Consider the following 15,486-nt stretch of genomic DNA (forward strand, 5'->3'; position numbering starts at 1 on the left):
CCCTCTCCGAGAGCCAGGGTCCGGATGTAACCTCAAAAGCTCAGCCCAGCTCCAGGCTGCCCTTGCACTCTTTTCCCAAGGCCCTAAAATCCTCACCCCACGCGTGCTGGTGAGGGTTTATTGAGTTTTAAATCCATACCCTTGGGAGAAGGGAGAAACTTCTGAGGTGGTAGCAGAGCTAGGCAGCTCTTGCTGATTGATGTCTGGCTTTGGCACCAGCACATCCTGCTGACTCCTGGGTGACTGCCTGGTGACTCTGGCTCTGGCTGGCTCAGGTTCAGCTGTGCAGCTCCACAGAGGCCTCTCTGGCCACAATACCTGCTCCCTCCCCAGACTGCCACGTGGGAAAGCTCCAAAGACCAGTTGCAGAAGCTGGAGGCCACCTTTCCTGGTTCACCTGGGTCCTGGACCTGGCCCAGCCCTTTATCTGGACCATAGCTTCCTAGCCTCTAAGGAGAGGTGGTGGAGGAGACCTGGCTTGTCATCTCACTCTCGGGCTGTAGTCCACCGCCCTCACCATGGGGGGAGGCTGAGGCTCAGAGAAGGGCAGCCACTTGTGTAAAAGCCACAGCAAGGAAGGGAGGGAAACGCAAATGGCCAGAAACACCTAACCAAGCCTCTCACCCATCGTTGGGCCTGCCTGGGCTCCATGCTGGGCCAGGCAGGGTTGCTCTGATGAACCCTCAATGCTGGGCTTACCTCTACGCTATCTCCCAGGCCTAGGCCTGGTCATGGCCTGAGCCTGAGGTCAGCACCTGCTTTAACCCATCGCCTGCCTCTACCCCAGTCTGCCAGGAGTCTCCTGCTCCAGCCAGGAAGCTGTCTCCCCACCTTCCTTGTGCTTCTCTGACCCAGACTCCCAGGAAAGGCTCACTGCCTCTCCGGCCCCTTCCCCATCTGGAAAGCAAGGGGTAAAGTAGGGGAAAGGAAGGAGGGACTTGCCTTTCATGGAGAGGTAATGAAGGCTATCCCACATTCCCCGTGTTCCCAGTCCTGGGGACAGTTGAGGTACATCAGAACTGGCCTCGGCACAGGAGTCCTCAGTAAAGTGAGGAGACTACAGGAAAGAACTGGCACTAGAGTAGTGATTTGTTCAGACTTAGAAGGGGCTGGGACCCAGGCATGGTGCTGCCACAGCACAGCATCAGGAAACTGGCTGGAGGAAGTGACCTAAGGAATAAGGATTGTGGCAACAGGAAATGGTGTGGGTAGGGGCCAGGGGATAAAGGGTGCATTACAGTTGGGTGTGGGTTTAGAACAGAGGCGGGTGGGGATTGAAGGAAAGTAGAGCAGAGGCCAGAGTGTGGAGCATCTTGTTTGAGAAGCTTTGGGACAGGGCACCGTTGGGGGATTTTAAGGAGAGTACATGATCTCACCCCCTACCCCCACCCCACGTTCGAGGCAGAGTAGAAAGAATTTAGAGGACCAGCAGAAAATAGTCAATTTGAGGAAAACTAGGGGAGTGTAGCACCACAGGGCCCGAGGGAAGTTCTGGAGAGGTCAGTGCTAAATGCTCCACTGGACCCTGTATCCAATCACAGACAGTAGCCCTAGTTCTGGCTAAAACAGGCACCTTCATCAGAAGGCCAACATCTGTTCACCCTCAAGATGCCAGGCAAGGTCAGTTCGGGCCTGGCCATCCAAGGAACCCAGGGTTATCACAGCCACTGAGGCCACTGGGGTTGTAAGAGGCAAAAACTGGCTGGAACAACCTGACCAGCCCCTAAAGTAGATCCTCCCAGCACTGGGCAGCTATTGCAAACGTATGGAGTTTACTCTGTACGTCTGTGGCATCAGTGCTTGCTCCTGTCACTGACATTCTGGCATCTTTATCCCATCCCCTTGGGTTTGAGCTTGAGAATGTGGTTTGATGCCTACTTTATTAGGTATGAGGACTCACCAGCAGTGTTAAGCTCCTCTGGACAAGGAAGATATCTGGGGAGGCGATGTGTAGTAACTTGCATTTAAGGAGCCCACAGGGAAGTGGCTCCTGGGAAAGGGGTGACTCACTCCTGGGAAAGGGGTGACTCAGAGTATTGGCTGACCCCGACCCGGGCACCATGATCCTCTCAGCGCCAAGCAGCCTCACTGTGATGCAACATGCTGCGTTTTCCCCACCCTTGCCACAGCTGCCCTCGGGCCACGCACGTATTTTCGGAGGCTCGATGCCATCTCCGGCCACAGCCCGTGCCTCGGTGAGCGTGCCCGCCACCTCCAGCACAGCGCAGGAAGCCACTGTAGCCCGTGTGTCCGTCTCCAGTCCGACCTGGTCCAGCCGTTGCAGCCCCGCCGAAACCCTGGGCGCCAGGTGGGTCCCACAGACAGACAAGGCTGCAAGCCCCTGTGAAGGCGCGATTGCAGGACCGCACGAAAGTGGGGCTGTTGCCAAGCCCGCGGCCGCTCCCCTGGCCATGGCCCCAACGCCAGCGCCGGAACCAACCCCGGTCAGCACCGGCATTGGTGCGAGCCCCAGTACAGCCTCAGTGATAGCTCTCTCCGACCCGTCAGCACAATGAACCCAACGGTTCCGAGGGGACACGCCACACCCGGCTAGCTGCTGGCGCAAATTGCAATGAAGAAAGTCACACACCGAGATGTCCCGATCTGTTTGTCTGAGGTGGACTCCCCCCTCCCCCCGCAGGACGCAGGGCCACTTCTCGCCAGCAAAACCAGGAACCCGCTCCCCGCCCCCACCCCAGGACCTGGTTGCTCGGTGCCAATTGGGAACTATATTTCCCAGGATGCAGCTGGGCGCTTCCCAGCATCCCATGACTGCCAGAGGTGTGACGAGCGTCCCCGGGGGCACCCCCGCAAGGGTCAGCTCTTCCCAGGGGGAGGAGGGGCCAGCTAGCTCCAAAGATCCTTTCTCCCCGCAGGCACGTTCCTCCCTCGAGCCCAGCCAGGAACCTCGCAGCCCTGGCAGCCGTTAGGTCTAAGCATAACTACTTGTTGGGGTGGACAGGAGCAGGGTCTCTCATCTGTACAAAAGCTCCAGGTTCACACGCCAGGCAGGGCGGCGGCAAGACAGGTGTAGCAGCTAAAATCAGGAACCACGTTTAGGGCATGGAACCTGGCTACTCGGACCACAGGCTGAAGGTTGGATGTTTATTCATGACATACAGCCTATATTACAAGACATCTCTAGAGCAGGGGCTGTGAGTCCGAGTGGCCCCTTGCACCTGTCAGCAGCTCCACCTTCCAGGCCAGGCCTGCTGCCCTCATAGCCCAGTTTGCGTGGGCAGGCAGCACAGCAAGCATCATGGTACAGGCTCAGTTACAGGGTTAGATGAAGCTCTTCTACCTGGAATGATCAGAAGTTCTGCCTCCACTGCAGTTAAGGCCACCAAGATGAAAGCAGAGTCAGGGCTGGGGACGGGTTGGGAAGCATGAGGTGGGGGTAAGAGGGCTTGGAAGAGTAGATATCCAGAGGGGCCTGATTAGAATAGAAACGGGTGATCTTGGTTCAGCACTCCCAAAACAAGGGCAAGGTGACTGCAGCAACCATAGAGCTTCCCCAGGAAGAGGGCTGTTACTCCCCCTCCCCCACCACTCCCCCACCCCACCCCCACGCACAAGAGCCAGACCAAAGAGCCCAGGGAACTCCATAGGAGAAGCCCTGCCAGGGCCTGGAAGGCAGGGAGCAAGGGGCTGGAACCCGGCCCACCCTGGTCCTCACTTGTGGGTGTGTAAGCAGGTAGTGAGTCTCCTCTTCCATGGGAGGTCACAGCCTTGGGATTTCCCCCTTAGGGCTGGGATGGACCTGGGTGCTCACAGCCGATCTTTCCTGCATGGTGGGTGCCTCAGTTCTGACTGGAGAAAAGGTGGAACTGAGCTTGGCTCATCCCACTCCCACTAGCATGCATTGGAGACCCCAAACCAACTAGATGGGAAGGGGCTGGAGGCACAGCCCCCAAGGTCCACAGGTGTTCCAAAGTCCCCTGAGTTATGAGTTCAGCTGATGTAGACTCGGTGGAAGTCATGGGCACCAAAGGCTGCGTTGCACTTGGGACACTTCCTCTGACGGGCCTCATAGCGGCCCCGCACACACTCGAAGCAGAAAACGTGGAAGCACTTGGTAAGGACTGCATCCTTCTTGCGAGTGTTACAGCAGGGGCAGGTCAACCGTGCCTGGGGCAGGCAAAGGCATCAGATCAGCTCAGGAACATTCCTGACAGGTGCCCAGAACCCCAGCTGACAGCAGGAGGTGGTTCTGGCTATGCTATCACATATACAGCCAACTGCATCTAACTCTCCCATAACCCTGGGAGGTGTGGATGAGCACTCTACATGAGGGAACTGAGATTCAGAAGAAGCTGGTCTCAAAGCTACAAAGTAGCAGTCTGGATTCTAACCTGGCAGTGATGGCCAGTGGTCACATGTTCCCCTCTCAAGGCCAACAACCTACAGGCTCAGCCTGGGCTTCTCTGCCCTTGGGCTTCATCTCTTTCCTCTCTGGAAAAACCCCAATCCTGACTTAAGCCAAATGTCTACTTTACCTGCACCCCTAGTCACAGCTGGGCATGGCAGAACCACTAGAAATATGCAGTCTCCACCCTCAACTGGGTCCAGAGATCCTGCTGTGGGTCCCTGGAAGTTTCACAAATCTCTGCTCCTATCCTGAAACCTGCTACTAGGTCTCTCCTCCAACTCCAGACAGGAATGCCCTCAACTCAGCATTCACAAACAGTTCTCTGCTCGGCTTGAAATCCCAGCACAGCCACCACCTTCTTCCCTAGCTCTCAGAACCCTAACATCAGCATTTGATAGGCTCCAAAGTCTGTCTCCTCTTGAGAAATCCTTCCCTTATCCACCATGGCTGCCTGCAGCTGCCTCTGATCCTTTAAGGCCAAACTGTCTCAAAGATTTATGACCCACTTTCCACCCTCTCTTCACTCCAGTTAGCAAGTGTGCAAGTAATCTGTCATCTGACCTCCACCTCCACCTCCACCCCTGTCCAAGAACCATTCCTATCAAAACTGCCAAACCCAAGGGGCATCTCTCATCACTCACTTCATTTGCCTCCTTGGCAGCTATGATTCAGCTCACCCCCTCCTCCTCAAAGTGCTTCCCCCATCAACTCCCTTTATGATAATCACTCTCCTTCATCCCAATCCACAGGCTTCTCTCTTCTGCCCATCTTTAAAGCTTTGAGGTTCCTAAGGATAATGACCCCGTCCCTTCTTATGCCACAGACCCTCACTTCTATTTCTGCCTCAGCCGATAATCCCCCAAGCCTCTGGTCTCCAGACCTGCCCTTTTGAGTGCTTTCCCAGAAATGTCCCGTGAGCACCTTGTTCTCAACATCTTTGAACACTGCCCACCAATCCCTATTCCTATTCAGTCTTCCGAATCCCACTAAATGCCACTCTTCATTCACCCAGTTTCTCAAATCAGGTACCCAGGAGTTCTCAGTATTTTTGTCTCCCTCCAATCACTGAATCCAAGCGTTTCTGCCTCTTAAGTATCTCCTGAGCTCCTCTACTTGTTTCTAATATCTTACCTTAGCTCAGTATCAGGTTTTGCCTCAACGATTACAAAAGCTTAACAAACTCTAGTCTTTACCCACTTTAACCCAAATCTGACAGCAAATCAGACCACAACGCTATGGTTTAAAACCCTTGCATGTCTCCACGTTGCCAACCTGGCTTACCGCACGTTTGATCCTGTGTCAAACGTTTTAGGTTGACACTGCCCAATGTTCTCAGGCTTGCTGGTCACCACAAAACCCACATTCTGTCCTTCAAATACAATGTCCAGCTCTGTCCTCCAGCACCCCTCTCTCAATTAGGGGCCTCACCTCTGCCTTTCCCGTTGCCAGAATCCTCTTGTCCCCATTCCTCACAGCCGACTCATCCTTCATGTTTCTTTTGGATGACATTCCTTCCAGGAAGCCTGCTGACCCCCAGGGCCAGTTTAAGAGCCTCCCTTTCCCCGTGTTCCCACATTGCTGATCACTCAGAAGGAAGAATTACTTGGCTGCCTCCTCCAACACACTGTCAATTTCAAGAACTCTGAGACTAGATCTTGTTCCAAGCCCTCCCACACCTTGCCAAGCACTCTGCCTGACTTGCAGTATGTGTACAATTCTTGGTCAGTTGTCTGATTCTCCATTACAGGTCTGCCCACTTTTTGCTATCCTTATTTCTGGGGTCCCCAGACTACCCACTAGTGCTCTTACCAACCCCTCATTTAAGATTCCTAGGTTGATGGGGCACAACTGAGCCCCACAGCCCCACCTTGTACTCTTTGATCTCCTCCTGGAGGATTTCATCAGCATCTGCATAAACCTCCACCTTCCTCTGCTTCTCCAGCTTGCGCCGCAGTCGTGAGATGTCCTCCTGAAGCAGGACAAGGGCTAGGCTAAGTATAAGGGTCTGCATGCTAACCCCCTCCCCTCTAGGCCACACCAGTGACCCTGTCCCCACCATGCACACACCTGAGCCCTCTTGAGGTTGAAGCTCTCTTTCTCTCGAGCAGCCCGGCTTTCTGCCAAGCAAGGCTGAATCTCTCGCAGCCGCGTCTGCACATGCTCCAGCTGTACCTTCAGGTCCTCAGCCAGCTGGGCTGCTTCCACAGCCTGAGGTGGGGAGACAAGGAGGAGGGCACCATTCTCCTGAGCCTATGGAGTTAGGCACCATGGTCCACAGATGCTTGTGTCAAACATTCCAGCGATTCTTGCTCTTGGGATTAAGTCCAATTTTCTTCACTGGAGCTGGTCCCTCCTCACCTCTGGACTCATACCTGCTCCTATTCTCCCTCATTCCTGACACTTTCCTCACCTGCGTAACGCTCTCTCCTGAACCTAAGCTTGCACAGGACTTGTCCCTCTGCTACAACTCCAATACATACGTCTCCCCTGCAACTCCCTCAACTTAAATGTCACTTCCTATATTTTTATACAGCCACCTTAGTTATCCCTCACAAGACTTGCTATGATCTGTGATAACACTATTTTACCTCTGGGATTACTGGCTGGCTATCTGTCCCCTAAAGACTGGAATTTCCCTCTTCTAATAGGACCCTCTTGTTCCCATGGTCTCCCCAGCACTGAGTACAGGGTCGGGTATATACAGTAAGGGCATGTATACTGTCTAAATTAGGGGTGGGGAACATTCTTTTACCAAGGGCCATTTGGAAATTTAAAACATCATTCACTTAATGTAATTCACTTACTATCGCAGGCCTTATACTGATGTTCCCCATCTCCGGCCTAAATGAATGAATGAAGCAGGAGGAGAAAAAAGCCCAGTGGGGAAAGAAATTGAAATCATTATCTATCTTAAGCCTTTACCACAAGCTAGATATTTCTGTTTTAATACAACTATGTGACAGGAACCACCATCCCCATTATACAGGTCAGGATGTGGGTCCTAGAGCCAAGGAGACGCACTGAATCCAAGTTCTACTCTTTCTTGAGCAAGTCAGTTGACCTCCTGAGCCTTAGTTTCCTCATGGATAACAAGAAAAACCGTCATAGGATTAAAATTTGACCAAGTATGAAAAGTCCTCACTCAGCACAGGGTCTGGAACATACTAAGAGTTTGAGACGTGAGCCTGACTTCTTCAGCTGTGAGCCAGCATCTTATGTTGCTTCCCCTAGGCCTGGCCTCACCTTCCTCTTATTGAGCTCCAGAGCCTGGCTGCGCAGCGTCAGCTCCTTCTCCACACCTCCAAGGCTGCCCTGCAAGGCCCGCTCTTTTTCCTCCAGCTTCTGCACAGTCAGCAGCTGGGCATCCACCTGAGGACAGGGGTAGAGATTCAGCGCTGGGAAGCCCCTGCCGCTCCAGCTCCACCCTACAAGCCCAGGGTGACCATACCTGAGACTTGAGGCCAAGAACCTGCTCACCCAGCTCATCCTTCTCTTCCCGCAGCAGCTTGTGAATCTGGTTGGCCTTGATCCGCTCCGACATCAGCTTAAAGTTGGCATCGTCTTTTTCCCGCAACTGCTGCAGCAGCCGCCCATTTTGCTCCTGCATGTCCTCAAAAGCCTGCCCTGTCACATCCATCTCCGACAGCAAAGCCTCCTCTTCCTGTACGGGAAAGGACAGAGGGGATGTGGTAGATGGACAGGATGACCATGGGGAAACACCAGGAAACACGGCTGAGCAAAGAACCACAGAGTGGAACCAGGCCATCTGCTAGAAGAACCCAAGACGGGGGGGTGGGGAGAGCGGGTAAAGGGAATCCTAACATTTAGAAGCAAGAGAACCACAAGAAGCTCACACCTGCTTGGTGGCACCCAACTTGCGCTGCAGGTGTTCTATCTGCTCCTCTGCCTGCCGAATTCGCCTCAGGGCATCCTCATCTGCAATCTTCTTGCTCTCCTTTCGATCCCTCTCCTCCAGTTCCCGGATACGACTCCGTAGCTCATCGACCTATAGCCACCAGAAGGAGGAAGCTTTCCTGTCATGGCTTCCTGTTGATCTAGGGCTCTGCTTTGGTCAGAACCCTATGGGGTAGCCTCTCTATATGCCCCACAAGCCCTACCTGACCTCACCTCGGCCTTGGCCTTGCGTTCAGCTGCCATGAGCTGCACCTTATCCCGCTGCTCCTTGGGTGCCGATTTGTACATATCCAGCAGCAGCTTCATCTCCTTCTGGCTTTCCTGGGCCTTCCTAGGGGAGGCATAGGAGGACTTGGTAAGTAGGGCTGGAGGCCACTTGGCAGGGGTGGGAAGAAGACAGGAATAGGGCCTCACTTGAGCTCTGCTCGGAGACCTTTAAGGAGTTCTGATTCCTTCCTCTTCGCCTCCTCCACCTTGGCCTTCTCCCGATCAGCTCTTCCAAGTGCTGAGGCTATAGACTGGGGTCCCAAGCCAGGCCCTTCCCGCTCCCGAAGCTCCCGTTTGGGCCTGGCCTCAGGTTCTCGGCCCCGGGAAGAGGGGCCCTGGGGCCCAGGGGTTAAGGCCTGGGCATCTTCCTCAGAGGGGACCAGTTCCTCCTTCTTTGCTGAGGAGGTAGTCATGGTGGCAACAGGCATTGAAGCTATCTCCTTTCTGGTCTCATGGGCTCCAACAGGGCCTGGCCCACCCTCTTCTTTCCCTACGGCTGGGGCACTGAGGCCTGAGTCCTCTGAGTGGCCCAGGTTGGGGATAGAGTGCGTAGAGCCACTTGCTTGGGCCCGGAGCTGCAAAGAACAGGAGAAACAGGGCTGCAGTGAGATGGTACCCACTGGGCTCTAGCCAAGGTTTCTCCCAGGCAGCACTCTGCTCACCTTTCCAATCTCAGCCTGCACTTCCCGCAGCTTCCGCTTATATCGCTGGGCATCCCCCTTTAGCTGGTGGTTGTGGTTTTGGAGACTGCTGATCAGGTGGCGCATCTCACGGTTGATGGGCCCTAGGGGAGGGTCAGGGATTAACATCAGACTGGCCCCTAGATTAGGGGCCCAACTCTTTAGTGGGGGGAAGAGGAGGAGCCAGAGCCATCACTCCCATTATAAAGAGGAAACTGAGCCTTATACAGTATGACTTCATTGAAGTAATGTAGACTTTACAATATGATCTCATCAAAGTAATGTAGAGCTTACTTTGAAGAAAATTCATCCAAAAGTAACTTCACACTGTGTGTTATTTCTGCTCATGTACATTTTTAAATACTCCCAAATTTCCTTCAAAAGAACACTTTAACAGTAAATTCACAAAAGTGAGTTAATCTACTTCTGGATTTTTAAACAAATGTCACCTTCTCAGTAATACATTTCTCAGTTCTTCCCATCCAAAACTGCAACACCCTCTCTCCTAATACTTCCTGTCTTCAATCCATGCTTTATTTTTCTTGGCATATTTGTCATTATCTAAAATACATATCCTATATTTTCTTTTCTATTCCTGCCTTCCCCCATTATAACAGTGCTCTACACCAGCAGGAATTCTTTGTGTTTTGTTCACTGGTATAATCCCAAAGCCTAGAACAGAGCCTGGTCCATAGGTGGTATTAAATAACTCTTTCCAAAATAAATTAATTATCTGAGAGAGACACCAGAAGGCCAGAGAACCACAGGTGGGGCTGACAGCTCATGCTCTCAGCCTGCTCCATCAACCACCTCAGCTGGTTGTAACTCTTACTGTGCCTTTGAGCCAGGTGGTGTGGTACCTGTTTTCCACAGGGAGATGAGGCTCTGTGACAGGAAGGGTTAAACCTCTTGCATCTGGGTGAGCAGCAGCCCCTCACTAGGGCCTAGCAATCCCAGATAAGGCCCACCTCCACCCTGTCCTCACCACATACCCGCCTGCTCGTTGGCCGCCAGGTTCTGTTCAAATTCGATGCGCAGCATCTCGTACTCCTTGCGTACCTGGGCCAGTGTGTCCTCCAGCTGGATAACCTCTGTGCGCAGCTTCTTTTGCAGCCCCAACTCATCACTCTGTGGGTTGAAGCATTAAGGACCCACACAGTCCCTTTGCTCCCTGGCAAGCCCCCTACCTTAGGCCTCAGTGGCTTAAGAAGAATTTATTCCCAAGGGACCCCTGGCAGGCATACAGGGACTTAACCCCAGGAATGCCTTAACCCTCAGGGTCTAGCACTTACCCACAGCCCCGACTCGTTCTTGGGCCATACCTCCATGTGTTCAATGTGTCTCAGGTGGGAGTTCTTGGTGGCCAGCAGCAGCCCCCGGGCCTCATCCAGCTGGGTCTTCACTTGCAGGGACTCATTGTAAAGCAGTGAGAACTGGGCCTGCAGCATTCGATATTCCCCCGTCTCCCGTACCACCTCTTCAGGAAGGCTACGTAGGGCCACCTAAAGGCAGGGATGCCCAAAAGTGATCAGTGAAAGGATTCAGCCCCCAGCTTGCAGTCTTAGGCCCTCCCAGCCCCAAATAGCCCACCTTGAGGCGCTCATTGGTCCGCACAGCCCCCTGAAGTTCGGCCTGTAGCTTCTCAAGCTCCGCCATGCGGCTATTGGCCAATTCCTGGTTTTCCTCTAACTCCGCATTCAGCATCTCAAACTGTGGAATGGAAAAGGCTGTGGGAGTCAGGGACAGGCCAGGAGGCATGTTTCCTTCACATAGCCCCATTCAAGCTCTCCTATGTGTAGCAATGATGTATTCTGAAGCCCTTGGGACAAGCCAGACCTAAGCACTTTCCTAAGAGCTCCCAGGCAAGTGGAAGAAAACTCAATACTGCATGGTGAATGCTGGGAACCAAGGATTGTTGTAACTGACAAGGAGTGAGAGAAATCTTCCTGGAAGCCCTGAAGAGTAAAGGAAAGGGACTTAGGGCATGGTGATCCCCACAGCACCAAGAAAATGTGCAAGTGCCAAGAGATGAGAGAGCATAGACAGGACAAGGAATGAGACAGTGATTAAAGGCGCTGTCTCAGCAAGGCTCTTCTTCAGCCACCCAACTAAGAATTCCAATCGCCTCCAACACTTCCATTTATCTATTGTCTATACTTTCTCTCTGTGGTGCTTATAACCAACTGATGTACTATTTTTTTTAAAATATATTTTTTTATTGATTTTCCACAGAGAGGAAGGGAGAGGGACAGAGACCCAGAAACATCGACGAGAGAGAAACATCAATCAGCTGCCTCCTGCACGCCCCCCAATGGGGATATGCCCGCAACCAAGGTACATGCCCCTGACTGGAATCGAACCTGGGACCCTTGAGTCTGTAGGCCGACGCTCTGTCCATTGAGACAAACCGGTTAGGGCTGATGTACTATTTTACTTACTTCTTGTCAGTTCTCCCAACTTAAGCTCCCTGAAAGCTTTCGTTTTTGTCTATTTTGTTCTCCAATATGCTTGCTGCCTAGCACTAGTGTTTAGCAATTACTTACTGAACATATCTGTGCATGAATACAACAAAGAGCAGCATGAGTCAAGGGTAGAGAAAAGATTATAGGAGGGACTGGGGAGAATGATACCTGCTCACCTTCTGCATGCTGAGTGTGATTTGGCCCCCCTGGAAGCCTGAGGAACTCCCAGACACATAGTAGCCGGAGTTGAGCTGTGGAGAGGAGAGAGAGAGAGAAAGAGAGACAGACAGATGAGTGTGGAGGAGAGAACCTAGGGCCCTCGGTACCCAGCCCTGGCTCCATCTGACACAGCACCCTAGCCCCACCTGCTCCAAGGCCTCCGCCAGGTGCTTATTGAGCTTTTGCTCACGCTTGCGCAGCTTCTCAATGTCCCACTGCAGGTCCTCTACTGTCGTCTCCATCTCTAGCACTTTGGTCTCTGCTGATGTCACTTTATCCTGGAGCTCAGAGTACTGAGAACAATGAAGAGGGCAGATGCTTAAATGAGACTTGGAGTTCCCTAAGATGCTTGGGTGTCCACCTAACCTAAACCCTGCCCTGGGTCTAATCCCACCCCCAAAAATGCAACGCCCACCTCCAATGAGATACGGTGGTGCTTCTCCTGTAGCTGGGTGGCCAAGTCCTGAAGTCGCCGGTTCTCACGGCCCAGCTCCCGGGTGCGTGCCCGAGCCGCCTCACCAGGGGGCTCACTATCCCCTGGGAAGTCAGGGCTCGGGTCAGAGTCAAGTCCAGGGCAATGGGGAGAAGTGCTAACTCATTCTGGGGTCTGCATGTGCCCAGTGTGATCCACCATGACAAAGCCAGGAGTCTTTACCCCCACTGCACAAAGGAGGAAACCAGCTCAGAGAGGAGAGCCATTTGCCCAGAATGCCAAGGCTAGAGTGACAGAATTAAGGCTTGTGGAAGCCTGTCTGCCTACAAAGCCTGGGTACTTGCTGCTATGTCTTGTGGATCAGCATCTGCCACCGAGATTTGTGCAAAGTGCTTCAAAAAAGATATCCCGCCAAAACGGTTGGCCCCACTAGAATCAACAACTCCTCTTCTTGATTTTAGAGTTCAACTCCAGAAATCAAAGTTGGAGCCCCCATCTACAACCTAATCCTTCCCTGAGAACATGACTGATTTATTCCTTGGGGAATTCTGGCTGCCTCTGGGCCAGAGGCATTGAGAAAGGGATAGCATAAAGATGCAAATTGGTATGAACATCTCTGGGGCGGGTACAAAGCACTAACCTCCGCTGTATACTCGCTGGCAGAGTTCCTCCACCTGGCGCTGCAGGTGATCTGAGGCCTCCACGACACGGGACACGGCTGCCTTGGAGAACTCCATTCGGCCCTGGAGCTGCAGCTCCACCTCCTCATTACTGCTGGCACCCAGTGCCACCACAAAAGCCAAGGCTGGCTCACTGAGTGGGGGCCGCAGCTGCATGGGCAGGGTCTCTAGGAGGGATGGAAACACTAATGAGGACAAGAGCAGCAGTTACAACTCTGAACCAAGTTCCAGACTGAGCCATTCAGCTCTCTTTGGCTCACTGAATCAACACAACCAACACCTAGAGTGCATTATTATCCCCATCTTGAAATTAAAACAAGAGATTCAAGAGGTAATTTCCCTAAGGCCACAATGCTCCCAATTACTTCTGCAGGAAAGCCTTCTCTGCCTTCTCAAACTAAATTAGAACCCACACTAGGCCCTGGTTGGGTCACTCGGTTGGTTAGAGCATCAAGGTTGTGGGTTTGATCTCTAATCAGAGCACATATAAGAATCAACCAACGAATGCATAAAGTGGAACAACAAATCTATGATGTTCTCTCTCTCTCCCTAAAATCAATAAATAAAATAAAATAGAATCACACAAAAGCGCATACACACTAATTCCCGTTCAGGGGCCCCTATACTTTTATGATTTACAATCACTTCCTCTCTGATGGCAGGGGTAGTATTTCTTTTTGCTTATCTATGTCTCCTGCAAGTCTAGATCAGTGCCAGATACAGTCAACACTCAATATTAACACTTTTAACTGAATGAATATCAAAATATAAAATGCACTATGAACCAAGTCATTCAGATTCCAAAGCCTGTATTTTTACCCATTGTACTATGCTGCCCAAAAATGAAATCAATTTTATGTGCATGTGTGGGAGGGGAGGTAGGGACTCCAGGAGCCTAATATCAAAAGTCCCTTCCTCTCCAGGACCTTTCCCAGAACATAATTAAGCTCCCCAGATCCTAGGGCTCTGGCCCTACCCCTCAGTTCTGATGTCCCTGGCTCTGTGAGAGGGGTCTCATCACGGGTCGGCCCCTCCTGGGTTCCAGGCGCCTCTGTCCCTGAAGACAGCTCCCCCTGGTTCTCATGGTGCCGGAGAAGGGTTTCCACAGTTTCATCCAGCTGAAGGGAGAAAGCACCAAAAATGTTATGAATTCCTCAGGTGCTTCCATCATAACACTGCTGCCCAGCAGAGGAGTCTGAGAATTGGCAACTGGATCAAGGCCAGGTCCTGGAAAGCAGAGGGGCATCCACCTGGGCCCAGTAGCGATTGACAATGAGGAGCGTGGCATCATCTGTGGCCTGCCGTTTTTCCAGCTTCTCAATTCGTTCTCGGAGTTCATCTTCACAAGCCTGTCGCTGTTCCAACCGCTCTGCTAGTTTCTTATTCTTGAACTGCAAAACTTTCAGGTCCATCTCCTCCTACCAAGAAAAATAGAAGGACCAAGAAGAAAGTCAAGCAGGACCCAAGATATTAATCACAGAGAGAGACAGAGGGCAGCAAATGGCATGGTGGAAAGAGGAGTATCCCCAAACTAACTGCTAACAGGATCTAAAGAGGCGCAGACACCCAGAGAGAGCGCCTTGGTTGAGAAGGGTCTGCTTCTGTCTCTTCCGAACCCTTCTAGCAGCCTGTTTTCCTATCTGGAAGGGGAGAGCAGACGTATTGTTCTCGGTTTCTTTCAACAGTGTCCTGTAAAGTGGATCCTGCTAAATGTGGGGAACTGGGAATAAGATTCCGGGCGATTTGGGCGGAGAACAAGAGTTGGAAGTCTGGTAAGTTGAGAGGGCTGGAACGAACCGTAGAAGAGATGCCCCCAAGACGAATGGGTTCTATAAGCGTGGTTGTGGTCTTCTCTTCGCGGCTCAACTTCTCTGGGGGCCCCGAGCCCCCGTCGCCGGCGGCGCGTTTGTTGCCGGGCCCAGACATGGCCGCGGCGGCAGGAGCGGTGCAGGGTCTTCCCAGGAACGTCAGGCAGGAGGCGGCGGCACTTCCGTCACCTGCAGAAGACGGAGAGCACAGATGTGGACGCGACCGGTGCTCCGCAGCCCCAACCCTTCCCCGCACATACTTGCTGCATCCCGCCCTCACCGCCCCAGGCCCCTCACCTGCAGCAGGATCAGCCGAGCGCCGCCATCTTGGACTTTACCAAACGTCACCCGGCCTCCCCAGCACTGAGCGCAGGCGCCAGAGGCAATGCCGGATATGGTGGAACTGCATTTCCTGTTTCTATTGGTTGCGCTTTGTCCCTCCTATCGGGTTTCTTCCGGACTTCTCTTTTTCTCAGTGATTGGCCAGTAGACGTTCCTATGGTAACTGACACCACAGTCCCACGCCCAGCCTAACGACTTCGTCTGCCTCTTATTAGAAACTTGGGAGAAGCGAGGGGCACTTTGCAATTTATTACGCACGCGCATTCTCTTCTAATTGGCGAGTACATTACACTTCCTTTTCTTTCCCCGAG

The 15,486-nt window shown here is 52.7% G+C and overlaps 1 protein-coding gene across 3 annotated transcripts; it reads right to left on the reverse strand.

Annotated features, from left to right (window-relative positions):
* Positions 1 to 3,058: 3,058 nt before the first annotated feature.
* RNF40 (ring finger protein 40) lies at positions 3,059 to 15,360 on the reverse strand. 3 transcript variants are annotated; one of them, XR_013961106.1, is made up of 21 exons: positions 15,131 to 15,360; positions 14,823 to 15,022; positions 14,276 to 14,443; positions 14,002 to 14,143; positions 12,986 to 13,192; positions 12,328 to 12,449; positions 12,059 to 12,205; positions 11,870 to 11,944; positions 10,822 to 10,941; positions 10,554 to 10,733; positions 10,224 to 10,359; positions 9,214 to 9,335; positions 8,699 to 9,126; positions 8,498 to 8,615; positions 8,226 to 8,375; positions 7,818 to 8,030; positions 7,613 to 7,738; positions 6,437 to 6,577; positions 6,237 to 6,338; positions 3,677 to 4,128; positions 3,077 to 3,301 (listed from the first exon to the last, which is right to left on the reverse strand). XR_013961106.1 is itself a non-coding variant. In XM_080678313.1 (20 exons), the coding sequence occupies exons 2-20, from the start codon at positions 14,949 to 14,951 to the stop codon at positions 3,952 to 3,954; spliced, it is 3,003 nt and encodes a 1,000-aa protein (XP_080534439.1). In that variant the 5' UTR covers positions 14,952 to 15,022; positions 15,131 to 15,360; the 3' UTR covers positions 3,059 to 3,951. The 3 variants fall into 3 exon arrangements, 1 of the variants encoding a protein (XP_080534439.1); XR_013961107.1 differs by having other exon boundaries at positions 3,087 to 3,433; XM_080678313.1 differs by having other exon boundaries at positions 3,059 to 4,128.
* Between the last annotated feature and the right edge of the window lie 126 nt (positions 15,361 to 15,486).

Source organism: Plecotus auritus, assembly GCF_963455305.1.
Source record: "Plecotus auritus genome assembly, chromosome: 7".
NCBI lineage: Eukaryota > Metazoa > Chordata > Mammalia > Chiroptera > Vespertilionidae > Plecotus > Plecotus auritus.